The 26,551-nt window shown below is 53.6% G+C and overlaps 11 protein-coding genes across 11 annotated transcripts; 5 read left to right on the top strand and 6 right to left on the bottom strand.

The window, feature by feature from the left end:
- Positions 1 to 92: 92 nt before the first annotated feature.
- BO72DRAFT_446031 (putative Snf1 kinase complex beta-subunit Gal83) lies at positions 93 to 2,307 on the bottom strand. Its single transcript, XM_040944200.1, has 3 exons — positions 1,237 to 2,307; positions 475 to 1,072; positions 93 to 402 (listed from the first exon to the last, which is right to left on the bottom strand). Exons 1-3 carry the CDS (start codon positions 1,959 to 1,961, stop codon positions 355 to 357), a joined length of 1,371 nt encoding a protein of 456 aa, XP_040803739.1. The 5' UTR covers positions 1,962 to 2,307; the 3' UTR covers positions 93 to 354.
- Positions 2,308 to 2,746: 439 nt separating this feature from the next.
- On the top strand, positions 2,747 to 3,558 carry BO72DRAFT_35277 (uncharacterized protein). The gene is made up of 2 exons (XM_040940703.1): positions 2,747 to 3,047; positions 3,121 to 3,558. The coding sequence occupies exons 1-2, from the start codon at positions 2,874 to 2,876 to the stop codon at positions 3,451 to 3,453; spliced, it is 507 nt and encodes a 168-aa protein (XP_040803738.1). The 5' UTR covers positions 2,747 to 2,873; the 3' UTR covers positions 3,454 to 3,558.
- A 582-nt stretch (positions 3,559 to 4,140) lies between these two features.
- Positions 4,141 to 6,171, top strand: BO72DRAFT_35284 (alpha-mannosyltransferase). Its single transcript, XM_040940704.1, has one exon. It carries the CDS (start codon positions 4,376 to 4,378, stop codon positions 5,915 to 5,917), a length of 1,542 nt encoding a protein of 513 aa, XP_040803737.1. The 5' UTR covers positions 4,141 to 4,375; the 3' UTR covers positions 5,918 to 6,171.
- BO72DRAFT_475911 (protein kinase COQ8) lies at positions 6,127 to 8,681 on the bottom strand. The gene is made up of 3 exons (XM_040947360.1): positions 7,752 to 8,681; positions 7,410 to 7,692; positions 6,127 to 7,359 (listed from the first exon to the last, which is right to left on the bottom strand). Exons 1-3 carry the CDS (start codon positions 8,553 to 8,555, stop codon positions 6,263 to 6,265), a joined length of 2,184 nt encoding a protein of 727 aa, XP_040803736.1. The 5' UTR covers positions 8,556 to 8,681; the 3' UTR covers positions 6,127 to 6,262.
- Positions 8,682 to 8,851: 170 nt separating this feature from the next.
- Positions 8,852 to 10,367, top strand: BO72DRAFT_446028 (urease accessory protein UreF). The gene is made up of 2 exons (XM_040944199.1): positions 8,852 to 9,242; positions 9,310 to 10,367. The coding sequence occupies exons 1-2, from the start codon at positions 9,050 to 9,052 to the stop codon at positions 10,128 to 10,130; spliced, it is 1,014 nt and encodes a 337-aa protein (XP_040803735.1). The 5' UTR covers positions 8,852 to 9,049; the 3' UTR covers positions 10,131 to 10,367.
- A 221-nt stretch (positions 10,368 to 10,588) lies between these two features.
- On the bottom strand, positions 10,589 to 13,488 carry BO72DRAFT_35220 (E3 ubiquitin-protein ligase BRE1). The gene is made up of 6 exons (XM_040940700.1): positions 13,148 to 13,488; positions 12,875 to 13,018; positions 12,768 to 12,819; positions 12,163 to 12,710; positions 11,037 to 12,110; positions 10,589 to 10,982 (listed from the first exon to the last, which is right to left on the bottom strand). Exons 1-6 carry the CDS (start codon positions 13,334 to 13,336, stop codon positions 10,809 to 10,811), a joined length of 2,181 nt encoding a protein of 726 aa, XP_040803734.1. The 5' UTR covers positions 13,337 to 13,488; the 3' UTR covers positions 10,589 to 10,808.
- Positions 13,489 to 13,676: 188 nt separating this feature from the next.
- Positions 13,677 to 15,788, top strand: BO72DRAFT_35200 (transcription factor TFIIIB subunit BDP1). The gene is made up of 2 exons (XM_040940698.1): positions 13,677 to 13,844; positions 13,924 to 15,788. Exons 1-2 carry the CDS (start codon positions 13,817 to 13,819, stop codon positions 15,633 to 15,635), a joined length of 1,740 nt encoding a protein of 579 aa, XP_040803733.1. The 5' UTR covers positions 13,677 to 13,816; the 3' UTR covers positions 15,636 to 15,788.
- Positions 15,694 to 17,213, bottom strand: BO72DRAFT_446024 (DUF1183 domain protein). The gene has a single exon (XM_040944198.1). The coding sequence runs from the start codon at positions 16,920 to 16,922 to the stop codon at positions 15,942 to 15,944; it is 981 nt and encodes a 326-aa protein (XP_040803732.1). The 5' UTR covers positions 16,923 to 17,213; the 3' UTR covers positions 15,694 to 15,941.
- Positions 17,214 to 17,333: 120 nt separating this feature from the next.
- Positions 17,334 to 19,154, top strand: mmm1 (ERMES complex subunit MMM1). Its single transcript, XM_040944197.1, has 3 exons — positions 17,334 to 17,413; positions 17,483 to 17,507; positions 17,598 to 19,154. Exons 1-3 carry the CDS (start codon positions 17,395 to 17,397, stop codon positions 19,021 to 19,023), a joined length of 1,470 nt encoding a protein of 489 aa, XP_040803731.1. The 5' UTR covers positions 17,334 to 17,394; the 3' UTR covers positions 19,024 to 19,154.
- A 29-nt stretch (positions 19,155 to 19,183) lies between these two features.
- BO72DRAFT_424590 (acireductone dioxygenase (Ni2+-requiring)) lies at positions 19,184 to 20,156 on the bottom strand. Its single transcript, XM_040942882.1, has 3 exons — positions 20,012 to 20,156; positions 19,538 to 19,909; positions 19,184 to 19,437 (listed from the first exon to the last, which is right to left on the bottom strand). The coding sequence occupies exons 1-3, from the start codon at positions 20,039 to 20,041 to the stop codon at positions 19,303 to 19,305; spliced, it is 537 nt and encodes a 178-aa protein (XP_040803730.1). The 5' UTR covers positions 20,042 to 20,156; the 3' UTR covers positions 19,184 to 19,302.
- Positions 20,157 to 20,348: 192 nt separating this feature from the next.
- BO72DRAFT_35026 (cardiolipin synthase) lies at positions 20,349 to 22,107 on the bottom strand. The gene is made up of 5 exons (XM_040940689.1): positions 21,816 to 22,107; positions 21,642 to 21,761; positions 21,225 to 21,547; positions 20,885 to 21,149; positions 20,349 to 20,592 (listed from the first exon to the last, which is right to left on the bottom strand). Exons 1-5 carry the CDS (start codon positions 22,007 to 22,009, stop codon positions 20,469 to 20,471), a joined length of 1,026 nt encoding a protein of 341 aa, XP_040803729.1. The 5' UTR covers positions 22,010 to 22,107; the 3' UTR covers positions 20,349 to 20,468.
- Positions 22,108 to 26,551: the final 4,444 nt, after the last annotated feature.

Here is a 26,551-nt window from a genome sequence, read left to right as displayed (position 1 = left end):
TAATCACTAGTCATACACCACCTCAATAACAGAGCAACATCGAGCAGGGAAGCAGACCCCTGCATCTCAGGTTTATTGTCCCAAGCAGATCGGGGGTATTCAAGATCCAGTGTGCTTGGATTGCATGCCCAATTATATGTGGATCTATGGTACTCTAGACTTCTTGGCAATAAAACGCAATGGAAGTCAAATATCCGTAATTCTCAAATCATCTATTTCATATGGATGAGTTTTACAGCGAGCTCCATGCTGCATAAGACAGACTTTCCCGTGGATTTGGATACCGAGTCAATACTCACACTGTTCGGGCCATGCAGTGGAGAGAGCAGTCAAAGGAGTCGATTCTATCTGTAGTTACTCCGAGATATCTCCTGTAGGCTTGTACAAAATTGTCGTAACATACTGCACAAGTTTGAGTCAATATCATACAAGGAACACTAGGGGAAGAATACCAATTACAGACGATGGACTTACCTTTCGCTTGTACCTAGTTGTCACACTAGTGGCCAAAACACCGTTCTTGATGCTGCTTGTGGCAAGATGGTTTAGCACCGTGTGGTTGGGATAGTTCAATACACTGCTATCATCCTTCATCGGTGTAGTGCCGTTCAGGATGGACTTCCCGAGGAAGAGTGGTAGACTTGGTGGCGTTGGAGCATCCCCAACGATATTGACAGCTTGCTGATACTCGGGCGCTTCCTCTTCTTTGTCCAGGTCGAGAAGAAACTGGGGAATAATACCGCGGAAATCACCAAGAGGTATCTCCTCCTCTGGCTCTTCTTTATCAGATTGATCATCCACGGTGGAACCACCCTCCTGATCGGGAGTGGCAGGGTCAGGTAGGACCTGAGGCGGACGAATACCCGGGGGAACCGAGCCCTTGTCGCTCTCTCTCCGCCCCCGATTAATGTCATCGGCACTGATCTCGATATAGTTGACCAAGTGGTTCGTGAAGTCCACCGCCGTCGGAAGAGTATCAGAAGCCCGCATTTCGTTGTCGACAATAAATTTAAGATGATGGGTACCCGGACGGAGATTTAATCTAGCTGACATGACGCCTGGGTTGTTCTCACTGCTCCAGAGATAATTCATCAGTCTTCGAAAGCCAGGTAGCTAGTGACGATGGAAAGCGGCAGCCGCAAGTCCTCTAGCCAAAGCACCACAGTTCAAAACAACATACGAGCTGGCAGAGATCGAGCAATCGGTGCTGAGACCCGTGCGGTGATAGTCACGTACCTTCTGTGTAGACGGAACTTCTTCTCCCAATTCACGAATGTTCCAGTTACATAGACCTTGTCTCCAGGCCCAGTCCACTCAATGGTAGTCGGCACTGCCCTTCCCACTCCGCTAGGCGTAAAAGGCTGAAGCTCGTCCAATATCTCATCATCCTCCACAGTGGTGCTTCCTTGACTCGGGTGCCTTTGCTCAATATGTTCGTCCAAAAGCTGGTCGACGGGCAGCGACTCCATATAACCATCTTCTCGACCAACAGTTGTAGCATCGCCAATGGGTAGCGGCATTCGCGGAGGGCGCTGGAGATGAACGGAGGCGCTGTAATATACATTTGGCGGCGCCCCAGAGGGCGCCATGGGGTCGTTCCTAGCAGTGGCTCGAGAAACAGGAACTTGTACTGGGTTAGAAGGGTCAGGCGAAGGGATGTCACCATCGCGAAGGTCTGCTTTTTTGGGAGTCGGACGATCTGCGGTTCTTGTTGCGGAGTCGGCGACATTGCGGGATTGTAGGCGTTGTTGAACCGAATGGTGGCTTTGCGATGTTGCATAACCCTTTGCGGTCTCTCTGGTGGCCGGAGGATCGGCTGCGGAAGCCTTAGTGGTACCCGATGAGGCATTGACCGAAGGTCGACGATGTACCCTTTTGTCACTCGCGGGTGCCGTTAGGCCCGAGTGACCCGAGGGGGTTTGGGCGTCTCCGGCCGGGCCCTTGGAAGGATTGTTGCCCATTTGAACAGCAAATACCGAGACACTTATTAATCAAAGGAGTGAAGCTGAGAGTCTCAGGGTATGTAGTAAGACGCTGCACAGAGGACGTTTAAGAAAGGCGCATACAAAAAGATGCCAGCATCCGGAGGACGGCCTCTGACGGCGGAGGGGTAATGGAATTCTGAGAATAATAAGAGATCGACAACTGGGTAGAGAACACCTTGTAATGATCGACAGACGTAGCACAGTAAATGAGGGGAAATAAGTAGCAAATGTATCTTGGGAAATAAGAAGAGTCCAGATCAACAGAGGCGAGTGGAGGATATCGCAACGGGGAGATGCTGATGGGTTGCCGCGTTGATGATTGATGATGTCGATGTCGTTCGACCCCAGACTAGTACTAGAGAGGAGACAAGTCTGGGCCAGGAAGGGAGACTTAGGGCTTAGGGTTGCGGACTGTTTTGACTGATGAGTCTCAATTCTATCCCTGATCCCCGCTTTTCCCATCATCGATCGGCTTTCGCTCCGGCCGCTATATTACTCCGTCAGTAATTATTATTGTTTGCCGGTAGTTGTACCGAAGTTGAGACCCAGCCTTTTACTACAGTACCGTCCTGTCCAGTCAACAGCCCCCTTACACATTGAACTGTACAGTACACTATCATCCTGCACTCCGTAATCGGATGAGGTCCTTCCAGTTCGAAGCGGACGCCCGTCCATCGCACCTGCTTCACTTACTAAAAATCGCGGGGAATATCCGCCCTTCTGCCGCCTCCGACCGCTTGACATAAGCAGATTACCAGCCTCCCCTTGACATGATGGACGCTCTAGGCACGCCCGCGACAGTTCCTAAGCTGTTTAATATACTCTGGACTGCTGAGCTGAGGTGAGACTAGTCCTGGTAGGAGGGTCTCATCGCTTTAGATTGAGCACATGGCTTGGCTGTCAATTCTGCGGGGCTGCTTCAATGCCTTATTCTATCCTACTCTTTACCTAGTGCGCGGGGCATATACACTGCTGCGCATTCTGACCTCGCCGTTGAGAGCATTGAGCTATTTCGCGGTTCAAATCATCCTGCTGCCTTTGAGGATACTTGTCAAGCTTGAGGTACGTACCTAGATCGTGTGCTTTGTCCCTCTAGTATCGCAAGAAGAAGAGAGAGCTCATATGATGCTCGCAGGCCCTATTTGCCTTCCTTGCGATTGCCATCCTGGCAGGAGTCGGCATTGGATTGATCTTGTTCGGCACGACTACAATTACCGTCGAGACAGCAGATCGGCTGGTAAAGTTTATACTGGGTACCGCTGCCCGAAAGTTCTATGGGAATGACGATGATCTCCCCGACGACACTGCGAAGACGACGCCTTCTGCAAGCGATCCCAGTACTGAGGATGACTACTTCACAGCTTGGCACGGGAGGCAAGCTTCGAGGGATCTAAGGAAGGCTGCTCTTCTAGCCGACACGATTGTCGAGGAAGAGGAGGCCAGCCGCAGCTCGAGTCATTCTAGATAAAAGTCCTTTAAATCCAAAGCAACGAAGCCATGATGCATTGTACAGTCCTAACATGCTTCTTCACGAACCACGTTTGCTAGTGATGCAATTGATCTGATTAGTTTAGCGGGCTACGGGTGCAGTCAAATGTCAGGTGTCCGTGGTTGAAGGCCTGGCCCTACCGTGCGGACACTTACCGGAAGGAAACATGGGGAATGCTACCTCAGCAAAATGATCGCCCATCGGCCCGCATTCGCACATCCAGCATTTCACATTCTCCCTTATCCATCATCTCATCCATCCGATTACTTCCCCTCAAATTACGTGGGACGTAGGCGAGAGTATCAAACATGCTTGAGTCACTTTCGGATTGTGATTTGTGATCTCTGGATGATTCACTCATGCTTTTCTGGTGCCAGGAACCTGGGTTCACCATGCCCTAACTACATGAAACGCTGGATGGGTTTATGGTGACATTGAGCATGAGACGATAATGGTGAGCGTCATACCCGGTGTTTCCGCGAATCTCGGATTGCAGCAAATCCATCCATTCTCACCTATGGAACTCAGGCGGACCTGTATCTCCTCGATCAATTCGAAACCTTATTTTTTATTTCTGCTCATGATGACGACCTATTTTCACTACGTATCCTCCTACTTGCTCATCCTCCAAGCAACATTGTGTGCCTCCTGCAGTGGTTTGCATCCAAGTTTGTCTCTCGCGCCTCCATTTAGCGCCTGTAAAGCATTGAGTCTTCATACAAGCCCAACAGACGCAGAGAACATATCAATTTGAATTTTCTTTGCTGTGAATCTTGCGACTGTACAAATTTTCCGCCCTCGGGTGTGACAAAGTTGCAGTAGAGACCCGATTCAAAGGGTGCTTGACCAACACCAGTCTCACTACCCTAAGATCCACCTGATCCATGAATTCTAGAGAGCAATGTTTCCCAGTCGCGCGGCGTTGCGCATACGCATCATTCTGGCGGGCCTATTCCTCGTGTTGATATGCAGCCAGTCTTTCTCGCGCTGGCACAATCAGGGTGATGTACCCGAAGCCACCTCCACCGATGATCCAACTGTACTCCGACAAGCTCAACTCACCTGGCGTCATGCTACTGAAGGCCACATCGAATTCTGGCGTCAATTCCAACCCCTGCTGACCACTTACGAACCAAAATGCCTACCCCCTCTGAGGCTGGGAATGGCACCATCAATTCGGTTCGAGCAGGCAGACCCTTACGACCAAACCGAGTTCCTGGATCTCCTCCCCATGGACATTGAGGACCTGCAACAGACGCATCGGGGCTTCCTGGACGCAATCCAGACTACGCCGCCTCAACTGAACTACACGCGCAACACGCGCGGTCTCGTGTCCACCGCAGGAGGATCCTACCTCCCCGTGCTCGTGCTATCGCTTCGCATGCTCCGGCGCACCGGCTCCCAGCTCCCAGTCGAAGTCTTCCTCGCCAGCGAAGACGAGTACGAGACGTACATCTGCGACGTGACCCTGCCCTCGCTGAACGCGCAATGCATCGTGCTCTCAACCATCCTCAACGCGATCCCGCACTCCATCCACATCCAGAAGTACCAATTCAAGCTCTTCGCGATGCTCTTTTCCTCCTTCGAAGAGATCCTCTTCCTCGACGCGGACGCCTACGCGCTCTTCCCCCCGGAAACCCTCTTCACGCGCGACCCCTTCCTCACGCACGGCCTGATCACCTGGCCCGACTTCTGGGCCACGACGATCTCCCCATCCTACTACGCGATCACAGGGCAACCGACCCCGAGACCGCCGACGCGCCCGTCCAGCGAATCCGGCGAGGTGCTCCTCTCGAAAAGAACGCACCTGCGCACCCTCCTCCTCAGCACTTACTACAACATCCACGGCCCGGAGTTCTACTACCCGCTGCTGTCGCAGGGCGCCGCCGGCGAAGGCGACAAGGAGACCTTCGTCGCCGCGGCCCTGGCCCTCGCGGAGCCGCACTACCAGGTCGCCGAGCCCCTCTGCGCCATCGGCCACACCACGCAGCGCGGCGGCGGCTTCGCCGGCTCCGCCATGGTGCAGTTCGATCCCGCGGAGGACTTTGATCGTCATCACCACCGTGCTGATACACCAAAACCCCAGCCACAAGCGCACGGCTTCTTCCTGTCCACCAATAATGACAGCACGACCCGTAGCACCCCGCGGGCCTTCTTCATCCACGCCAACTACCCGAAATTCGATCCCGCCACCGTCTTCGACGCGCACGAGGTCAACCCCGCCATCGGCGACGATGGCCGCTACACCCGCGCCTGGACCGGGCCGCCGGAGATCATCCGGGCGTTCGGCCGCGACGTCGAGAAGGAGTTCTGGGAGGAGATCCGGTGGACGGCGTGCGAGCTCGAGGGGAAGTTTCGCTCCTGGGAAGGGAAGAAGGGGATCTGCAAGAGGGTGAAGAAGTACTACCAGGCGATGTATGGGGGACGATGGTGGGGTTGGTAGCTTTGGAGGGTTGAGGTGCGGCTGTTTGCGCCCATTCAACTAATAACCTGTTGAACTGGAGAAATTCTAGGGGTTTTAGGTTGGCTATGGTTTGGACAGCTTGAATGCCCCATGATGGGCGGCGGTTCTTGGCGGTGTCGTGTCTTATCGTCCGCGGGTTATGCGCCTCTATACTTGCTAGATTGAATCGTGGAACGTGTCCAAGTCATGTCCATATTCATACACAACATCTATCTTAAATATACAAGAGTTGAAAAGATCTTCTATCCTTGCTAAGCCAGAAACGAGACAAATCCCCTCGAAATGTTTTTAAAGGACCCCCACCACTCGCTATATCCCGTCAGTTCAATTCAGCCCCTTCGCCTCCGCCCTCCGAATCGCCTCCCGGAACAACTCCTTGCAAGGAACCCGACTCCCCAACCGAGCGCAGAGCAAGAACGCCCCGCTCAACTTGCGATGCAGGCTATAAGTCTCCTCCGGGGGCGGCGTGAGCCGCTCGCGAATCATGACGGGGATCAGCGCGCGCACGCGGTCGGTGATGGTCTGGTCCCGGAAGTCATAGACGTCGGGCGAGGTCTCCATGAAGGGCTCGGCGATGGTGATGACGGAGGTGACGTGGGCATCGACCATCGCCTGGCTCTCGTGGCCGGTCAGGTAGCCCAGCTCGAGAGAGAAGCGGCGGCAGGCGTCACGGTCGTTGCTGGAGGCGGCGACGAGGGTGCGGACGTACTTGGTGATAAACTCGGTCGGGTAGGCGCGCGAGGCGCCGAAGTCCAGCAGCTCGAGGCGGTCGGTGCGCGCGTTGTAGAGGAAGTTGGTCCAGTTGGGGTCCGTCTGCATGTATCGGAACTCGGTGATCTCGCGCAGGCAGAGGCGCATGATCTGCGTGCCGATCCAGTCGCGCTGGGCCTGCGTGAAGTCCTGGATCTTGGTCACGGCGATGCCCTCCAGGCGCTCCATGGTGAGCACCTGCTTGCCGGACGCTTCGGGAATGATCTCGGGAATGAGGAAGACGGGGTCGTCGCGGAGGAGTTCGCGGAAGCGGTTCGCCGATTCGGCTTCGCGGATGTAGTCGCATTCCCAGGCGAGTTCGGTGCGAGCGTTCTCAATGGTCTTGTCGAGGTAGAGGCCTCGGGGGAGGAGGCGGGATGCCGTGAGGAGGATGGAGAGGTTGTTGAGGTCGGAGTCGATGGAGTCGGCTACCCCGGGGTATTGGATCTTGACAGCCACGGGTTGGCCGGTACGTTTCAGAACGGCACTGTGCACCTGTCCGATGGAGGCAGCGGCCATGGGAATATCGTCGAAAGAAGAGAATAGATCGCGCCAGTCCGGCCCAAGGTTGTCGGTCAGCACCTTGTCGCGTTGCGAGGCAGGCATGTAGTCTGCTCGGTCTTGGACTCGTTGGAGGACTTGATGGATAGCTTCAGGAAGCATCTTTGTGTCTGTGAACTTCATTAGACTGGAAAAATCGAAGCCCGGAGGGTGCGCATACCTTGAATACTCATCATCTGTCCTAACTTCAGGGCAGCTCCGCGCATCTTGGACAATTTAGCTACAAGCCGCTCCGTGTTCGCAGCACTGAACATGAGCGACCCGGATGATTCGGCTTGACTGCCTGTGACCCTGCGAAGACCCTCGCCCATGGCACCCCACGCCATTGAAGTGGCCAGTCCGCCGTACTGCCATAATCTCCCGATGCGGGATGATGGGACACGGGACTCAACCATCTTGTATGTGTTCTGGTTCTTCAAGGCGGCAGCCGTTTCTGGCTCTGTCTGCGTGGGAATGTCAGCTTTTCATTCATTGCAGGACCAAACCACCCTGCTCAACATACCGCCGCTGCCGCTTCCGCGACCATCTCCCCCACAGCACGGGCTTCTTCTTTCTCCTGTTCGATTTGATTCGCATGCTCTGCCCGAGGCACTGCGCCCGCCTGCTTGTACCGCATATCCGCCGCCGGCTTCCGAGACATCATCCTTGCGACTCTGGGACTGTGAAAGATATCCTTCATCATCTCTTCCGGGATTTCGGTCGGTTCGGTCGTATTTGTGGTTACAGCCTGATCTACCGAGGCAGTCTTCACTGGGGATTGGAACACATCCGCATTGATATCTCTATCGGAACCGATTTGTGTGTCATTCGCTTTCTTAGGCAACTTCATCCGGGGAAGCCCCGAGTCACCCGCTGCGGAGTGCTTGGGAGGTTCGTAGAACACATCCTGTTGTTGACTGACATCCAAAGGACTCGCCTGTCCGCTCCCATTGTGGTCCGCCACCCTCGAAGGAATCTGAGCTTCCGCCTGTCTTTGTGCTTGCCGCGCCCCCTCGGGGGAGAGATCGGATGTCGCACTGCTGGTGGTGGTGGTCGGGGTCGGCTCCGCGTAGCTCGATGCGGTCGTGGGTGCTGACTCGGACGGACGGTAGGGTTCGGGATCGGGTTCATTGAATCGTCTGGCTAGTGCAGCTGCAGCTTGCGCCGAGAGACACAGGCCATCAACCTGGCTCTTGATGCCCTTGGTGAGGGAGGAAGTGCGGGTGTATAGATCTATCTGGCGTTGGCGGATGGCGAGATGCCTCGCCGCCACTGTCCCAGCGACATTGCACAATTGAATGACGTCTAAGAGACGCTTGCCCGACATTGTTTGTGTACGTCTGTAAGGTGTATATAAAAGGTGGCCGTTCAATCCCCCAGGCTTATTCTGTGCGCATGATTCGATCAGATGGAGAGCGATAATCTATCCAGAAACCGGTAAGTTAAATCCGGAATAGATGAACGCATTGGTGGAAATCGCATGGGCTGTAATTCCCGCCCGCGACCGGGATGCTTTTTCTGCCGGGGCTCACCGCGGAGAAACTTGGCTTCTTACGTATCTTGTTTACTTGATTTATCTCGACTTTCCTCCCGGTCAGCTCCGAGTCCGATGGGACCCGTTATCGGCACTTCAACCGATAAGGGGAATTTGAGCAAAAAAAAGATGGCGCAGCTGGCGGGGAAGGGGATTTCGCCTTGAAAGAGGTAGATATAACAAAGCGCCACTCCCCCCTTGCCGGGCATCATGAATTGTCAATTGTTGCTCTCCCTCCCCAAGAAACCTCCTCCCCTACCTTGGATAGCTTGCCGAACACCCCCCAAATGGCCGTCAAAATCACCACTCGAGACCTAGAGCAGGAGATCATCGATCTCGAGTCCCGTCTACAACATGCTCGGAAACGTCTAGCATTGGCATCGTCCTCCCCTTCCACACCGCTACCGCCGTACAATAACCACCACCACCACCACCACCACGATGATGGCGACTCCGACTATGACACGACTCCCACCAAGGGTATGTACATACATACATACCCCCATCTACAAAACGTGAACCCCTCCTGATTCACCAAACCACACAGACAGCACAGCAGCAGTACCACCACCACCCTCAATCCCGATTTCGCACGCGCTTCTTCTCCTCTCCGACTCCGCCCTCCCGCTGGGCTCCTTCGCCTACTCCAGCGGTCTGGAATCCTACCTAGCCCACAACAAACCGCTCCCCCGCACTGTCACCCCCGTGGCCTCGTTCCATCGCTTCCTGAAGCTCTCGATCGCCTCGATGGCCAGCACCTCCATCCCTTACGTGCTGGCCGCATACCGGAACCCGGAGGAGCTGGAGACGCTGGACAACGACATGGACGCCTCGACGCCCTGCATCGTGGCGCAGCGCGCGAGCGTCGCCCAGGGCCGGGCGTTGATCGGGGTCTGGGAGCGCGCGTTCCGGGCCTCCTACACAACAACAACAACAACAACAACAACAACAACAACAACAACAACAACCCTCACCCCCGCCGCGGCGGCCGCGGTGCAGGCCATCTCCGATTTCTCGGACGCGTTGAAGCTGTGCGGCGATACGGCGGACGAGCTGGGGCCCAAGGGCCATCTGGCGCCGCTGTGGGGGGTCGTGTGCTCGGCCATGGGCATGGATGCCCGCCAGACGGCGTATGTGTTCATGGTGAACCACGCCAAGGCGGTGCTGAGTGCGGCGGTGCGGGCCTCGGTCATGGGCCCGTATCAGGCGCAGAGCGTGCTGGCCAGTCGGCGTCTGCAGGACATGATCACCGAACGCATCGACAAGGAATGGGATACCCCCGTCGAGGACGCCGGGCAGATCGTACCGCCGTTGGATCTGTGGGTGGGCAGACACGAGCTGCTGTACAGTCGGATCTTCAATTCCTGATCACACCCACCACCAACCGCACCAAGCATATTTGCATTTTTCTGGAGTCATTCGTTATTTTGGAGTAGGGGCATTGGTCGTTTTGTAATTTCATGGCAGGTCAGCGCAAGAGTCTGGGTAATGGCGGAATTTTTCTTTTTGAGCATTGGATAAATCTGGGCTGCGTTCAGCATCTTTGTTCGGTCTCTTTCATCAATATAGTTATCTTTTCTAAAGTTAATCCTACATGTGAGCTGCATACCTCATCTCAACTTCACGTGGGTATCCAAGGAGGACGCCTCGAAACACAAACATGGAATCGAATAAAACGAACAGAAAAAAGGAAAATGGAATCAAACCGGTAACCCGAAGACCAACAACCCGGCCAATATGCAAAGAAGATATCTGATCAAAAAGGAACAGATCTGAATCGAACGCCGGCCTTCTTGAGAATCCTATCCTGCTAAACACACAGTAAAACACCGCACCATGAGCCTTTTTCCATAATTAGAGAAAGATATGGGGTAGAAAGAGAAAAAAGAAAAAAAGAAAGGAAAAGGGTAATAAAACGGACATAAAAAGAAAAATCGGGAGAAAGAACGGCAAAATGGCAAGTCGGAAGGATAATAGGGAAGGGGAAAGGGGAAAGGTAGAGAGACTATGATACAAGAGATTTATAAACGGAGAGGTGACATCAGATCACAGAGTGATATGCATGTAGTCGTTGTTGCCGAAGGACTTGTTGCAGTTAGGGCACTTGCGTGACCGCGAGGTAAGACGTTCTTCGACACAATCCTTGCAGAAGACGTGGCCGCAAGTCTTGATCGCAGTATTTTTGAAATTCCGGCGACAAACTGTACAGAGAGCAAGCGTCTACAGAATTGTTAGCAATGGAAACTTTTTGCAATGATAAGACGTGGTACTGACCCGCAGCATCTCATATTCAGATGACTGGTTGCCAAGACTCTTGTTCTTCCAGCTGTCTAGACTCTTCTTCGTGTCCGCCAGGGTAGCCTTCAAGCCCTCGACTTCCGTTTCGGCTTTACGACAAGCACTGGCTGTACTGGAAAGTGTCGAATCTTTGGATGCGGACAACACCTTGAGATCCGCCACTTGCCTGTTCAGACCCTCGATTGTGATATTGTTTTCCGTGATTTGTTGTTGCGCGGCGTGGTTCTTGGCAATCAAGCTATTCAATGCTTCCTTGGTCTCACTCACTTGCTTTTCCATGTTCGCAAGCAAATTTCGAGTTGCAGCTTCCGATTCCTTCAGCTGCGTGACAATGTCCGAACTCTTGGAGTTCTGCATACGCAAAGTGCGAACCTCCAACTCCCGAGCTTCCTTGCTTTTCATTGCAGCGAAGTATTTTTGATCTGCTTTGGACTTCTCCGCAATGAGTCGTGCGACCTTCTCCTCCAGAGCGCCGAAATCGGTGACTTTCTGCGAAGCCAGAGACGAGTACTTTTTGCAAGCAATTTGCATCGAGGATAATTCGGTGTTGAGCATCGCGTATTGGCGCTCTAGGTTGCGGAATCGAGTACGCAACTCTTCGGTTGAGATTTCATCGACACTCGGTGCGGCGGCCTTCTCCTTCTCAACTTCGACACGCAAGCGCTCCACCTCGGATTCCAGGGCTGCGATTCGAGCTTGGCCTGCATCTGCGAGTTCCTGGACTTTGATGGCCGTGGTTTTCTCCTGCTCCTGCGCAGCCTTTCGCATCTGTTGATCCGCCAATAATTCGTCGCGCGCATTCCGTATCCGTGCCAAATCCGTCTCAGCCCGCATCAGTTGCGCTTCCCTCTCGGCAATTACACTCTGCGTCTCCTCGTCAACCTGATTGCGGTATGCAGTTCGTTCCGACCGTAGTTTCGCCGCTTCTTCACGAAGCTGTACATTAGTCGCCTCTAAATGGTTTATTCGAGTGACAACATCGTCGTATTGAGATCTCAACTGTTTGAACAGGTCTGTGCTTGCATAATCATCATCCGTCAATCGTGTATGCTACGCCTATGTTAGTGCTTCCCGGCTGAGAGAACATGCGCAAGGAGCATACCTTGATATTCAAGTCAGTGATTTGGCTTAACAATTTGGCGTTCTCGGCCTCCAATTTCTGGAGCTGTTCCTTTTGCCTTTCCGAGATGGCCGCGAGTTTGTTGTGGGCTTCGTCCAACGCAGGGCTTCGTTCACCACTTGGAGTTGCGCCATTCGAGGCTGACGGTTCGTCCCGCTGTCCAGATGCACTATCACCCCCGGGCCGCTGGGCACCCAGTATATACTGCTTTTCGAGTTTGGCGACAGTGACGCTCCGTGCACGATCAAGTTTCTTCTCGGCGACCATGTAACGTAGAGATGCCTCCTCCAAACTCTCCTCTAGCTGCTGCTTTTCCGCCAACGCCTTCTCGAGATCGCTGATAGTGGCCTTCTCTTCCGCAAGTTTCTTTGCGAGTTGGGTCTGCAACTCTGAGACCTCGGGCGAGACTTTCGCCGATTTAGACGAGACGCTCGAAATTATTTTCCGGATATCCTCCGACCGAGATTTAAGATGTTTCTCAAATTTCTCATTATCGTCAAACAAGAGACTGCTTTGGAAAGACGAGGGTTCTGTGGAAGAATTAGTGGCTGGTTGTAGAGCAACTGGGGGCCTCACGGCGGACCCACCCTTGGCATCTTCTTCCGGAGCGCCCATGAGTATTTTAACCTCATCGATCAACTTGACGAGCATCAGCCTTGCACACAGAGCGAGCAAAATACGGAGATCTACTCACTTGTTTGTACCAGGCATCGATAATACGTAGGTGATCATTATGGTTGGTGGTCGACTTGGATAACTCTTTCAACTTGGCCTCAAGGGACACCTTCTCCCGCTTGTACTCCTGCATCTGGCGCCATATTGCGTCTTTTTGGAATCGCTGCGACGAAGAGACGTCAGTATCTCGCCAGGTTGAGTCCACGGTCCAGTCGACTTTGGCGTTGGGAAGGGTTTCTAGGGTAACCCTTGGGGTAAGTTGACACCCACGTGGGCTATTCGTGGCACTCACCTCGAGATCATCCTTCCAGGGCATGTCAGCATCGGGGTGCGGCTTGCTACCACCATTGACAGAAGTCGCCTGCTTCTTCAATGGTGGAGTCGAGTCGTTGTGGTCATAAGCAGCGGCTCTTTTCCGGTCTTCCATCGTGACAAAACCGGAATCGGAAGATGCGACGGGGGATGCTTCGGCGGCCGGCATCAGTGGCTACAGAGGCATAAGTGAATTAGAGGCCGTCACCACTGAGCAGCAACGAGCCGAAAGCCGAGACCGCAAGAAAATCCGACCGTAGAAGATATGGTGATGAGGGTGGTGTGGTGATGAGTAGAGTGAGTGAATAGAGAGGGGGTGAGGGGGGGGGAAGAGGGTATGTGCTGGATGGGGTTTGGGGGTTTATGTGTAAAGAAGGTTGAGATAAGCAAGACTTGAGGAAAGCCAGGAGGATTTTCGGCCTGGGAGTTTGCGTTTCTAGCGCCTCCCACGTGACCCCGTCCACTTTCCCCGGGTGTTCAGCAGATCTGGGCATCTAGACTCGACTCAACTCGACTCAACTCTCATCTATCATTCACTCTCATTTGTGCCCCTTTGGTCATTCACGCAAATACTCCCTCATTAAATCGACTTTCTTACCAGCGAATACATATTGGCGATGACCTAATTTGATCAGAATTGTTATTCGGGATGAAGTCTTTTTCCAGCTCGGTCATCAGTAAGTTTTCTTTTTCCTTCTCCTCCCTCGGATTCCGATTCCCACTGTGACTCGTATCTAATCTTTCTTGCTTCGCTAGATAAGTCGGGCAAGAAGTTTGCTCCCAAGGCGCCCGCCCGACGCGCCCCAGCTCCCCCTCCACCACGGCGGCCCAGTGTTGCGTCGCAACCGTCTGCTTCCCAGACACCGCAGCCAGCGACCGCGACAGCCACACCTGAGCCAGGCCCTTCTACCACCTCTGTCCAACAGACAGCTGCCGTTGACACAATCACCATCGAAACACCAGACGCGGCCCCAAAGAAGAAAATCCGACCCTCGTTGTCTGCGACCGCGATCGCAATACCCCAACCGAAACGGAAGCCTTCTGTCTCGGCAGCGCCTCCCAAGATCGCAGAAGTAGTATCACCACCTTCTCAACCCACCCCGCCTAGTACCGCACCTACCGAACTTGCGCCTCAATCTTCAATCAATGAACCCTCGACAACGCGCGCCGATAGCAGTAGGGACGTCAGCCCAACGCACGTGGTAGAGCGCCGTGCTGAAGAGGCCGCTGCTCCACAAAGTCGCGTGCGCCGTCCCGCAGATGTCGCTATCGAAATTCGCCCTACCAAACGACCCAGGACCAATTCGGTGGCTAAGGCCTCTATCCCACCTCCTACCGCTCCTACAGAACCCCCAGTGACCGAGTTTCCTCTTCCAACGCCTCCCGCTTCTCAAGCCACCGCTATAGACACTCAAGAACCGACAGAAAGTCAGACAGAAACAGAGTCGCAGACGCCCGCCCCTACTACGCAGCCGCGAAAAGTGGTTAAGGTGCGAAGGAAATCTGTCAAGGAAGGGAATGGTGAGAATGCGACGGGCAAGAAGAAAGAAAGAAAGACTCGTACGCGGAAGAAGCGCGAGCCGACTCCTGAGGGTTCCGAGAATGTCGAGATCGCCCCTGGTCTCATTAAAATGTCGGAATTATGCAAGGACCTCCGAACCGGAAAACTTTCTAAGAGAGAAACTGAACTTCGTATCCTTGATCAAGCTGAGCAAGAGCGCAAACAGCGCGCACAGCAAGAAGGAGACACTGAGGTTCCAGTCAAGGCCAATGGAAATGAGGCCACGCCAGCAATTGAAGGAAACAGCATGCTTGACAACAAATCTCAAGCTGGACCGGTGATGCGCATTGTGAACGGAGAAATCGTGCTCGATACTGCTTCCTTGCAAGTTGACCGCCATGCGGATGCCGCACGAAATGCTGGCGCGCTGGAGGACGTCGTGGAAAACACACTCACTCGGAAGATCAACCAGTCTACTTACGGAAAACGTTCCAAAACCGAGTCCTGGGATGAGGAAATGACGGATTTATTTTATCGAGGGTTGCGTATCTTCGGCACCGATTTCATGATGATCAGCAAACTTTTTCCGGGGAGAAGCAGGCGGCAGATCAAGTTAAAGTTTAACAATGAAGAGCGCCGCGACCCCTTGCGCATCAAGGATACCCTTCTCGGTCCACGGGAGAGTATTGACATCAATACCTATTCCCAAATGACCAACACGGTGTATGATGATCCCAAAGTCATACAACAACAACTAGACGAAGAACGGAAACAGATGGAGGAACAGCATGCCAAAGAGAAGGAGGCTCAAGAAGCACTGCTTCGCAATCCGGATGGTGCGGCTGAAGGAGCTGGTCAAAATGGTGATATGCCTGCTAAGTTCAAACGACCCAGCCGGAGGCAGGCGATGAAAGCTATGGCCGGTGGAACAGAGGAGGTATTGGGCACGATCGACGACGTGCCTTGAGGTTCCATGCCATGCATGCGGTGCATTATTCTGGCGGAGTTCCTATAGATGCGGCAACATACAGGCGTTATGTGCTTCGTGTTACGATGAAGGAAGCTGGGAAAGCAGGTACCGGAGGTGTCTGATTTTCGAGGTATTTCCTGAGGGGTTTCCCCTTGGATACCTATGCTTACCCTAATCTAGGCATCAATACAACCGCCATGTGGCTCCTTCATTTAGAAGACTTGTTTACTCCATGAACTAGCACCAAGTCATCCGAATCAGAGTCACAGCCCACCCACTTTCTCCACGCCAATCCCCCACCCTTCAACGGCGTCTAGTCGAGCCAAACCCAGTACTTGTGGACGTACTTGAAAACTGCGGCGAGCGCGAGCGCGACCCTGAGCTACCTTCGCCGGGGTCGTCCCATCTCGTGAAAGATGGAGTGCGCCTTTGCCTGAAAGTTGTGGTGCGACGACGGTTTCTGCTTCCCAGGCCATAGCCAGCCGCAGCGCCGCCCAAAGCACCTGTCCAAAACCCGGGTCTCCATGGTTCAGAGGCAGGAGCAGGATCCGGACAACTGGAACTGGTATAGGGAGGGGGAGGATCACGAGGGTAGGGGCCGCCGCCGCCACCACCACCACCACCTCCTCCTCCTCCCCATCCACCCCAGCCGCGACCGAGCCCTCCAGCCCGTCGACCTCCGCGTAGGCCAAAACAATCTCTCAGCATGGGCAGCATTATCAGGAAGAAACACGCCATCATAAATCCGAAGAAAATCAGATTTCCCAGTGTTGAAAACACGCCCCTCCAGCCAGATAGGTCTAGGTCGACGTCCGCCGGCCAGAAATCGCTATCCTGCCTTCCTGAGCCGAACCGCTCATCTCCCACCTCCGTCAGTAACAAGCGATATTCAACACCGCAGCTTCCCTTCAAGACCCATTTATCATCAGCGTCCCTATAACCCTCGCACACTACGTCGGTTGATCCAAGCTTGAACTCCGGTGGGAGCGAGGCAGTGCACGTCCACTGGATGTCCTCATCGTCGTAGTCGTAGCCTTCGTTAGTGCATCGCATCGTATCGATGGGGTATAGGTTGCAGATGCGCTTGGAGGGACCGATGCATTTCAACTGAGGGATGGGCGAGACTCGCCGAGAGGTGGTTAGGCGATTTGCGCGCAGAGTGAGTGAGTGGACGCGGGAGAGGAGGATGGCATCTCTGCCTGGTGGTTGCTGTGATCGGCCATATGATAGGAGCGGCTGTGAGAGGAGAAGGAAGAGGAACTGTAATAGGCGAGAGTGGCGCATGATGGATGTGATTGTTGGTCTCGAGCTCGAGAGTCAGTTGAAGAATGCGGGATGAGAATTCTTGGAATCTGCGGTGGATTTTTCAGTCAAGAGGCATCATATGAGAGCAACCGTGTCAGCAAATAGTGAGTGAATGAAGGAGTGGTCTGAAGCTGATCTCCAGCTTGTGGCTGAATTTATTGTGCAACCTAGTCAATGCACAACATGTCCTTTCCAGCAGATGAAAGCTTCCATGGAACAGTAATAATGATAAAAAATAACTAGTTACTAACGGAGGGTGACTCCGATCTGATAAATGGAAGAGAGTGAGTGACCAGACAGACAAAGAATCTAATCGGCTTAGCGCGCATCGGAGGCGGAATCTCGACGGCGCCGCCGCCCACTTGCCGTTCGCCTCTTAGCTTAGCTTCAAGTTCCCAGCAGCAGTGGCAATGGCTAATGGGTAGCATCTCAAAGGCGACAGTGTGCTCTAATGATGTGTTACCAACAAGGTGTGTGTTTTTGGCCTGTCTTCCTGGGTTGTCCTTGAGCTGTCTGACTGACCTTCGATGTGAAACCAGCCGAGCCCGTCCCGGCGCAATCCTCGTACGTCACTACTCTCATATTAATATAGCCTGCCCGCCGGTGGTCGTAGTGGCTCAAGGAAGGGAGGACTAAAGGCTAACAGGTATCTAGCCTATCTTTCACACAGGGATTCTTGCTCGGGCAGTTATCCGTGGTCTTACTGATCGGCGCCTTCATCAAATTCTTCATTTTCGGCGAAGCACCACCACCACCCTCGCGCGGGCTCTCGCACCGAACCTCCACCCACCGGCGGTCGAATTCGATCTACAACCTTGGCCCGAATGAGACCAACTCGACCAACTCGCGATCGCTCCGGGAGAAACCGTCGAATTCGAACGTCCTCCGCCCGGTCCCTTCCTCGTCGACCAACACGCAGTCGATCCTCCGCAAAACCTACTACAGTTCCATCCCCCCGAACCTCACCTCCAAGCATGGCCGGCACCGGATCCACCACTCCTCCCACCAGCCCGAGTCCCTGGACTGGTTCAACGTGCTGATCGCGCAGACGATCGCGCAGTACCGACAGACGGCATACCTGCTGAAGGACTCGCCGACCTCCTCGATCCTGAGCTCGCTCAACGCCGCCCTGAACAACCCGGAGAAGAAGCCCTCGTTCATCGACAAGATCGCGGTGACGGACATCTCCCTTGGGGAGGAGTTCCCGATCTTCAGCAACTGCCGCATCATCGCGGTCGATGACCCGAACTCCGACGGCGGCCGCCTGCAGGCGCTGATGGACGTCGACCTGAGCGACGACAACCTCTCCATCGCGGTCGAAACGTCGCTGTTGCTCAACTACCCCAAGCCCTGCTCCGCCATCCTGCCGGTGGCACTTTCGGTCTCGGTGGTTCGCTTCTCGGGCACTCTGTGCATCTCGCTGGTCCCCGCCTCCACGGAACCTCTCCATACTCCCACCCCGTCCCCGTCGCCGCCCACGGCCGATGGAACCAAGAACCCTTCCGGGGAAGGTGCTCCACCGCCTTCCGTCGCCGTTGAGGAGGAGGGAGCCGATGCCTCGTCCCTTCCGAAGACGGGCACCCCGAAAAGCAACGTGGCCTTCTCCTTCCTCCCGGACTACCGTCTCGATCTGTCGGTCCGGTCGCTGATCGGCTCCCGGAGTCGTCTCCAGGATGTCCCCAAGGTCGCTCAGCTGGTGGAGGCCCGGGTGCATGCGTGGTTCGAGGAGCGCGTGGTCGAGCCCCGGGTGCAGGTGGTGGGGCTGCCGGATCTGTGGCCGCGCATGGGCCGAACGGGGGTCCGGACGGGCGAGGAGGCCGAGACGGCGTCGAACGGCGCGTCCCGCGGAGGGGGCGGCGGCGGCGGCGCCTGCGCCATGTCGGATCACTTGAGTGCGCATGAGACGGAGGGACTGCGGTTCCGGGGTGGGCTGGCGTCGCGGCCGCAGTTCGACAGCGTGTCGCGGACTTCCAGCTACAACGTGGAGACGGGGGACCTGCGGCCGCCGAGTATGGTGCGGGAGGAGAGTTCGGGGGGGTTGAGTGATCTGCACATGCCAGGGTCATTGGGGGGGCAATAGTTTGGTGTATTTAGTAGTTGACGATCGACTCGACCTCAGGATAACGATGCTGTCTATCCTCTAGGGAACAATCGCATTTAGCGAGTGATGACTTAAAAGATAACAATGAGAAGAATAAGAATCAACTTGGGTGTCATAATTTCATGTGCCTATTCTATATACATCCCACCGCATCCCATACCTCCTCCTGCTGCTGCTGCTGCTGCTCTCCACCCACCCATTACCCAAAATGCCAACCACCCATCGATCCACCACCCATCTTACCCGGAATCAACCCCCTCAAACCGCAGCAACAGCCGCCTTCCCCAGGGACCCCAAATACCCAACCCGATGCGGATTCCCATCCAACTCCTCACTCCGATTCAACGGCGTCCACTTCGGTTCCTCCTGAAACAACCGCATCGCCTTGATATACTGTAGTCAGAAAAAAAAAACAACGTTAGCCCAGCCCCAACCCTTTCCAGCCCCGTTCCCCCCCCCCTTCAAAGCCTCCAAGGGAAGAAAAAGAACATACATCGCCCTCATCCACCGTAAACCGATGATAAATCCCGGCGGGCAGGATGATCAGATCATCCTTCTCGAGCTGGATGCGCACCCACTCGTCCTCCTGGCCGCGGACATCGAAGTACCCGCGGCCGTCGCGGATGTACCGGATCTCCTCGTCCTCGTGCAGGTGCTCGTGGAAGAAGCTCTTGACTTTGGCCTCGTACGCGTCGCCCATCGTCGTCGGCGACACCGTGATCTCGTCCCGGTTCTTGTAGCCCCGCGCGGCCGCCAGGGCGTCCACGTCCGCCAGCGAGGGCAGGTGGTGGTAAATCACCCCTAGGGTGGCGAGGTAGGATTCGGTGACCGGGCGGGCGCTGTCGTGGGGGAGGCGTTGGTCGCCCTTTTTTCTTGGGTTAGTTTTGGTTTGGAGGGTTGAGGGGTAGAGGGGTAGAGGGGGAGGGGGGCTGTTGGTTTGAGGACGGGAGGGGATGGCACTGCTTACCGGCTTGTTGTCGTACCAGTAGGCTTTCATTTTGGTGTTTTGGAAAGGGGGGAGTCTGTAAAGAAGCTGAAGTTGACGTTGAATGAAAGATGAAGAGGGTTGGAGGTTAAGTTGATCAAGTACTCAACTAAGTTGCCGGCCGGCGGGGAAGGTCAGAGTTCAGACCTCCGATGGAAATGCGCCGGTGCTGCTGCTGATTCCCCGCCCTACTATTGGTCCGTGGGAAAATCTTGCGTCGGCTTCCAGATGTCGCCATTACATCAGCAGAGCACATCAGCTGGTTTCTACTCAGTACTCATAACTATAAGGATAGCATACTACTTCTGGGAGTTTATAGTAAGTCCATATGGTGTCTAACATGCATTGAAACTTCAAACGACATATGCTCAGATGCAAGCCCCGATCAAAGTATGCGACCTATGTACATACATCAACTCACCACTATATATTCCCCCATTTACTTCTTCCCCGCAGCTCGAGCAATGCGCTTCTGGACCTCCTCTTTCGTCAAGATCTTGACGGCGTCCTTGGAAAACACGTAGCTGAGACCGGACCAGATCGTGGTTCCGGCAACGAGATATCTGTCTTTGTCAGCATGTACCTTTCCAGTGAGAATAGCGACTAAGAATTTTTTTAAAAAAAAAAAAAAAGAGTGACTCAAAAAACATACAACAGAAGGGATTCGCTGGTGGTCACCCACCCAACTACTAACCTCCCGGCGTGTGGCTTGAGTACGGCTGAGCGGACGGGAAGCCCTATTTTCCACACCCTGTGGTCGTATGTGTTGAACACTCTCCAAGTACCGTTCTTATGCCGCACCACACAACAAAACACAACCAACAACAAAAATATAACGAGAAGAGTGGCACTCACTGAAATGCGGTCATGGCTTCCTTCAAATGCCACGCATCAATCACCGTCTCTGGAAGCACGGGCATCCCGATTGCACTACCCACGAGGAGAAGCTGCAACGCAGTGTTGACCTTGGAGACTGTCGTGGGTTTGACCTCGGCAGAGGGGAGAGAAAAATCCCAGTACCGGGCCATGGTCTTGGGCGGAGGAAGAGAGATCCATCGGTAGTAGATGGCCGAGAGCGCCAGGCCCACGTCACGGCCGAGGATAATGGCGGCGAGCCAGACTGTCATAGAAACATGTCAGCTTTCCTGCCTCACGACTGGTTATAGTGGATCGTCAACCGCAAACGATGGCTTACCAGGAATAGATCCATTGACAGCCAAACAAGCGACACCGATCGTCATCAGTAGTTTGTCAGCCATGGGATCGATGATCGTCCCGACGACCGTCTGCAGGTTCCATCGGCGTGCAATCCAGCCATCCACAAGATCCGTGATGCCGGCGTATGCGAACAGACCCAATGCAGCCGTGTGGTGGCCTTGCACGAGGAAGTATCCTACCAAAGGAGCCGCAACTAAACGGGTGAGAGTGAGGATGTTGGGAACAGTGTAGATGTTCTCGTGGGTGGTGGGTCTAGGGATCTTAGACAGAATAGCCGCAGTTTTGGACTTGGGCTCAGTGCTGTGTTTATGTCAGGATTCCACGAGACACAGGTCATCGGTATCGCCCCCCCCTCCCCAAATGGGAGATGATTCAAGCCAGGAGAGAAACCTACTTTTGGGTCTCTTTCGGGTCGGTCGACTTCTGCGCCGACCACCTTTTCTGCTGGACAGTGAACCGTGCCCACTGCGACGACTCCTTTGTACAGAGATTACTACTTCTCTTCATTCGTAAGCTAGACATGGGTTTAGAACTCGACTTCCGGCTGAAGTAGGAAACAAAATCGCACCTTGCCTGAGTCAACGGCGAGCGACAGCCTGGCGCGAGGGCCGAGAAGCTACGCGCTCCAGCTACTTGCAGCGTCTGCGATCCTTTCCTGGGCACGGAGCCATGTCCGAGAGACGGGAATGGGAGCACGCAAGGCAAGCGGGGGAGTTGCCTAGAGGCCCGTATAGATCCCTGCAAAGCCATGATGACTGTCATGATGCGGTTACGGTATAATGGGACTTGGCGCAGAATGCACGAATGGTGAATGTATGCGATAAGTGCGTTAAGACAGAAATGCTAGCACGAAACGAGAGCAGTCATATCAGATGTCGGTTTCCAAGGAAATCTGGTCATATAACCGTGCGGTGAGGACGGAATGCAGTACACCATGCAAAGCCCGTGGATAGAAGTGCTCAGGATCGCGAATGTTTTGGTAATGTTTCGATCCGTGTCAGAGAAGGTGATGTAATTGTATATTGACCTTCACAAGCGGCCAGATTATCCGACTCCCGGTACACTCCCACGCACGTGAGGTCTCGGCTTAGACGGCGATAAGTGTGATCTGAGGACCAATTGCCATCCACGAAGCGGCAGCCCACCGACTTGGGATGGCCGAGTGGTACAAATGGGGTCGAGGCTCGAAATGAGCTGGCAGAGGGGATGGAGAGGAGTGTATACATGCTGATGGAGACCAGTGATGGGAGAAAATGGCAGCGGAACAAAGTTAGTCCGCAGTCATGTGATTGTATAAATGGTAGAAGGCATTCTGGCAATGTAGGTCCAGGATTTCTATTTATCCTCGTCTGAAGATCAGGCTCTTGGTGTCAGACACAGTAACAGGCGAGTCAGTAGCGTCTATAGAGTGTGGTTCTCACTTGCATACAGCATTTAGGAAGAACTCGATATCATCCATCGCAACAACATATACCAGAGCTGAGCTTGGATGAGAATTTGAGGAACGTGGTCATATCCTATTGCATTGAGTCCTCCCAAATAACCCCAGTCTATAACCCGGGGGATCAAGTAGCTAATTATGACTTCACATGCTGGCCTACCAAGCAAAAATTGAGTGAAAGTTGACAGTTCGCAGCGAACACATACATACATCCTCCGACGCAACCTAAAAACTGAAGAAGAGACGTGGCAGCCTACTTTGACCGACTGATGCTCGGAGCTATATCTCCTCAAAAATTAATGTCTGACAATGAAAAGCACACTGGGCCAGCCTGTACTGTCTCTTCCAACAAAGCATTGAATGCCCGTCATTACACTTTCCACTACTGGTAGCAAGGAGCCGAGAGTTTGCGATTTAGATTAAGAACCAACTCAAAGCAGGGATGATCACTCGCAGACGCAATGCCCGCTGTCAGTATAGGAAAAGTATATATGTTAGCATGGGCGGTTATCAGCGCATACACTCAGTGGACTATTGAGTTGAATGGCTGCAGCCCATATCTCCTTATCCCTCTTGTAAAGACCGAGAAGAAGACTTGCGACCGGAAATGCTGATCTAGAGGCTGTTATCATGAAGAGAGAGTTACCTCCCTAGGCTGAGTTCTTTGCGAGGCCGATATTGCAGCCACAGACTGCTATAATCGTGGCTAAGCGTCCTTGACTGGCGTACATAGAACTCAATCGATCGAGGAGTCTCTCGACATGGAAAAAAAGCCCCCTAAAATAAGGAGGTCTACGTTGATAGACACCATACTGATTGGAAATCGAGCGGTATCTCAAGTCGGCAGAGAGTCACGACAAGAACAACATCGCATCTACTCCGCAAGTCTTAGAGCTTACCTTTCGTACAACACACGCAAACATAGACCCCAAAGCTCATATCTCATGGCTCGTTTGTCTTCCGAGATCCCGTACAATCGGCTCCGTGCCTAGAGCTTGACGTGGCATTCAGGAAGGTCTCCTTCCAATCCAGACAGAACATGCTGACCATATCCGCGAGAAGAGAACAAGGGGCGTTCAATGTTCAGGCTCTTCAGAGGTCATAGGCTAGCGCCGAGAAGGACACTTCATCCTACGACTGCCCTGGGCTCGGCTTCTGGCAGCCTTTCGGTCAGCCATGAAGAACGAACGCAATGCTTCCAAAAGTACGGGTTGCGCACGACGAACCACACCAGGCAAATGGAGAGGGCGGCTCGGGAGAGCGCGACTATAGCCTCGCCACTCTGTTGTGCTCACCATAAGCTGAGGCTTATAACAGGCGGTCAAGATGTCTGAGACATGGACACGACACTGAATGGGAACGGGCTAATCCGAGATACCCGAATCATGAATCCCGTTTGTTCATTGACTGCCCCTACGGGCACAATGTCCACCGAATCCCGATGTGAGAGCATCCGTTTTTGATCCTCGTATGCGTGTTGCAGATATTCAAGCCGGCCTGGCCTGTTTCTCCCACGATAGATTCCCGAGGCCTTGCTCCTAGTGACGTAACATATGCATTTTGAGCCGTCACGCATTGCTTAGAATGTAGAGCTCTCGGCCGTGTTGAGAATCCGTGCACGCGTGTATCTGCTCCACTTCCAACCCACTCGAAGAATTTGCACTGCGCACATGACATGAAGCCGTAGCACAGTGGTGGGAATATGTTCCGGTAGTTGGAGGACTAAAACCGGTTTTGCTTCGATTATATCGATCGATAGTCAGTATAACTCGTTAGCCCACGCAGCTCGCTTAGGTGCTACTGTGCTAATAGCCCAACGACTGCATGGTAGACATGCAGATATGCGATCGAGCTTGCGACCAACAACAACGGGGACTCCGATATAGTGCGGAGATCCCGTGCCCGGTAGGGAGGGGCGTAGGAGCTAGGCAGAAAGCCACGACGATCCGCAGCAATGCTTACAAAAAGCTCATCGTGCGTCGCGGTGCTGCAAGGGTAACGTCCATAGTACCATATATCCGAGTGCCCTCCCTGCCAGGCCCAATGCCCAACATGCCGCTGGCTTGCCTGCCCGCTGGGTAAGTCAAAATGTTGACAGCCATGTGATTGACACAGCCATCAGGCACGCCCGAGCAGGACTGTCACACCTAGGTGGGCTGATCAGCCTCCCGGAAGTATCTCTCCGGGGGGGGGGGGGGGGGGGAGGATGTGAACGGGTGTTCCGGGTTTACAGGAGGAGACATTGGACGTGGATCACTGGACTGGTCTAGATATCCGTTAGTCTTCAAACAACTCAACCGGTACAAGAACCACTTGCTCCCTGCCATCGGATCAGAGACCAGGGAGAACAAAGAAAGAGTAGATAGAGGAGAGAAGCCTTGCTTCGTCCTGCAGGCAGGCTGAGCCCATAATGTCAGTGCGCACGACAAAATCCATCGTCGTATGTACCTCCGTTGCAGATTGGGTATCCACACAGGGCGCAGGAAAGATCGGACTGTTGACGAAACGGGATAAACAGAAGTGACCTCATAAAGTCTTGGGAGGATCGTCTTACGCAACGCGAAGACAGACGAACAAAGATCTGAAGGCGATCCTAGCACATACCGGCTGAAGATGAGGAGAGAGGGGGAAACCTGTCCAGATCAGATTGGCTTTGAGTTTTTTTTGCCCCTTGCATCTTTCTTTGTTCGAAGCGAGTGAGCGACAGCTGGGATCTCGGATCTGACAATATCAACCGGCGGACACATTGAACTAAACTCACCTCAGACAGGCAATGGGGTAGGAGACTTTGTGACTACCGTACGTTAAGTTAGTAGGTACCGATATGAGTAGCGGTGGGAATAGTAGTACTTACTGTACTCCGTACGGATTGCGGTACTTTCAACCGAGGAGCTCCGGTTCAGGCCGATCGTGTCAAAGTGGGCTGACAAGCCGAGACTGGAGAGAATTCACCATACCTACTCCGTACTCCGTAGACTGCGCGCCAACTGCTGATCCCTGGAGAAAACTCCTTTGTTGTTAGTCTATCTCCGAGAATGTGCTTCGATGATGAAGATGCTCGTTCACCGGAGGTTTCTGGTCTGCCTGTTGTTTCCCGGCGCCTTACGGAAAGCAGTCAGTTTACCGTGGAAGGGTTTCCCAGGCCACTCACTGACTTGCTGAAGCACGGCTCGCCGAGACCAGACAGACCACCCGATAAGGTTACAAAGACCCTGAACTACCATAGGAAAAGACTACTTACTGCCAAAGGGGTTGATGTTTTCGAATCGAGGTAGATTCGGTATATACAACAAGCACATGACTCGCCAAATCCCGTAACAAAATCCCCAACTCCACACCTACAAACCATTCACTTAGTTACTGGTTGTAGTTAGTTAGTTAGTCAATGGAGATTTGTGATCTCGCACAAAGTTAATTTGACACCTACTGCACAGAGACGAAGGTTTAAGAATGAGCCTCCTCCTATCCTGCAGCCAGCAAGCAAGTAGCGGGGCAACGCTGCATTGGCAGATTGAAAGAAGCTACCTAGTATCTACTATATACAGTACGAGATCCTGGCAGTCAATGGAGGGGAAAAAGGAAAATCATGTTCGTCGTTTATCATTTCATAGTTCATACTAGCGAGAGCCCATGAATCCTCCCTGCCCTGGAACAAGCAGGTCATGTTTTGAGTCTGCCTAAGTGCCCGTTTAAAGCTTAATTACCATGGCCGGCCCTTTTTTATTTTTTATTTTTTAGCCCTTTTTTCATTCTGTTTTTGCAAACATTAATTTCTTTCTTCACACTTCAGTGCTAACACTTTGTTCTCAGTGTCTTCTGTACAAATTGTTGATGATCAGCACACATCCCAGGCAGCATAGGAT

Source organism: Aspergillus fijiensis (assembly GCF_003184825.1).
Source record: "Aspergillus fijiensis CBS 313.89 unplaced genomic scaffold BO72scaffold_12, whole genome shotgun sequence".
Lineage (NCBI taxonomy): Eukaryota > Fungi > Ascomycota > Eurotiomycetes > Eurotiales > Aspergillaceae > Aspergillus > Aspergillus fijiensis.
Note: the sequence above shows the minus strand (reverse complement) of the source record. Positions and strands in the feature narration are given on the sequence as shown.

What these genes read in the sequence shown, in the direction of transcription:
- BO72DRAFT_446031 (XM_040944200.1), bottom strand. Translation starts at nt 1,961, where the DNA reads ATGGGCAACAATCCTTCCAAGGGCCCGGCCGGAGACGCCCAAACCCCC. An exon ending in AAGTTCCGTCTACACAGAAG is followed by an intron (nt 1,073 to 1,236) that starts GTACGTGACTAT and finishes TCTCTGGAGCAG; the next exon opens with TGAGAACAACCCAGGCGTCA. An exon ending in CAACTAGGTACAAGCGAAAG is followed by an intron (nt 403 to 474) that starts GTAAGTCCATCG and finishes AAACTTGTGCAG; the next exon opens with TATGTTACGACAATTTTGTA.
- BO72DRAFT_35277 (XM_040940703.1), top strand. Translation starts at nt 2,874, where the DNA reads ATGGCTTGGCTGTCAATTCTGCGGGGCTGCTTCAATGCCTTATTCTAT. An exon ending in GGATACTTGTCAAGCTTGAG is followed by an intron (nt 3,048 to 3,120) that starts GTACGTACCTAG and finishes TGATGCTCGCAG; the next exon opens with GCCCTATTTGCCTTCCTTGC.
- BO72DRAFT_35284 (XM_040940704.1), top strand. Translation starts at nt 4,376, where the DNA reads ATGTTTCCCAGTCGCGCGGCGTTGCGCATACGCATCATTCTGGCGGGC.
- BO72DRAFT_475911 (XM_040947360.1), bottom strand. Translation starts at nt 8,555, where the DNA reads ATGTCGGGCAAGCGTCTCTTAGACGTCATTCAATTGTGCAATGTCGCT. An exon ending in TCGCGGAAGCGGCAGCGGCG is followed by an intron (nt 7,693 to 7,751) that starts GTATGTTGAGCA and finishes ATTCCCACGCAG; the next exon opens with ACAGAGCCAGAAACGGCTGC. An exon ending in ACAGATGATGAGTATTCAAG is followed by an intron (nt 7,360 to 7,409) that starts GTATGCGCACCC and finishes TGAAGTTCACAG; the next exon opens with ACACAAAGATGCTTCCTGAA.
- BO72DRAFT_446028 (XM_040944199.1), top strand. Translation starts at nt 9,050, where the DNA reads ATGGCCGTCAAAATCACCACTCGAGACCTAGAGCAGGAGATCATCGAT. An exon ending in TGACACGACTCCCACCAAGG is followed by an intron (nt 9,243 to 9,309) that starts GTATGTACATAC and finishes CAAACCACACAG; the next exon opens with ACAGCACAGCAGCAGTACCA.
- BO72DRAFT_35220 (XM_040940700.1), bottom strand. Translation starts at nt 13,336, where the DNA reads ATGCCGGCCGCCGAAGCATCCCCCGTCGCATCTTCCGATTCCGGTTTT. An exon ending in TCGATGCCTGGTACAAACAA is followed by an intron (nt 12,820 to 12,874) that starts GTGAGTAGATCT and finishes ATGCTCGTCAAG; the next exon opens with TTGATCGATGAGGTTAAAAT. An exon ending in TCACTGACTTGAATATCAAG is followed by an intron (nt 12,111 to 12,162) that starts GTATGCTCCTTG and finishes ACATAGGCGTAG; the next exon opens with CATACACGATTGACGGATGA.
- BO72DRAFT_35200 (XM_040940698.1), top strand. Translation starts at nt 13,817, where the DNA reads ATGAAGTCTTTTTCCAGCTCGGTCATCA. An exon ending in TTTTTCCAGCTCGGTCATCA is followed by an intron (nt 13,845 to 13,923) that starts GTAAGTTTTCTT and finishes TTGCTTCGCTAG; the next exon opens with ATAAGTCGGGCAAGAAGTTT.
- BO72DRAFT_446024 (XM_040944198.1), bottom strand. Translation starts at nt 16,922, where the DNA reads ATGCGCCACTCTCGCCTATTACAGTTCCTCTTCCTTCTCCTCTCACAG.
- mmm1 (XM_040944197.1), top strand. An exon ending in CCCGTCCCGGCGCAATCCTC is followed by an intron (nt 17,508 to 17,597) that starts GTACGTCACTAC and finishes ACAGGTATCTAG; the next exon opens with CCTATCTTTCACACAGGGAT.
- BO72DRAFT_424590 (XM_040942882.1), bottom strand. Translation starts at nt 20,041, where the DNA reads ATGAAAGCCTACTGGTACGACAACAAGCCG. An exon ending in ACTGGTACGACAACAAGCCG is followed by an intron (nt 19,910 to 20,011) that starts GTAAGCAGTGCC and finishes CCAAGAAAAAAG; the next exon opens with GGCGACCAACGCCTCCCCCA. An exon ending in TTACGGTGGATGAGGGCGAT is followed by an intron (nt 19,438 to 19,537) that starts GTATGTTCTTTT and finishes TTCTGACTACAG; the next exon opens with TATATCAAGGCGATGCGGTT.
- BO72DRAFT_35026 (XM_040940689.1), bottom strand. Translation starts at nt 22,009, where the DNA reads ATGACAGTCATCATGGCTTTGCAGGGATCTATACGGGCCTCTAGGCAA. An exon ending in TCGCCGTTGACTCAGGCAAG is followed by an intron (nt 21,762 to 21,815) that starts GTGCGATTTTGT and finishes ACCCATGTCTAG; the next exon opens with CTTACGAATGAAGAGAAGTA. An exon ending in GAAGCCATGACCGCATTTCA is followed by an intron (nt 20,593 to 20,884) that starts GTGAGTGCCACT and finishes TGACAAAGACAG; the next exon opens with ATATCTCGTTGCCGGAACCA.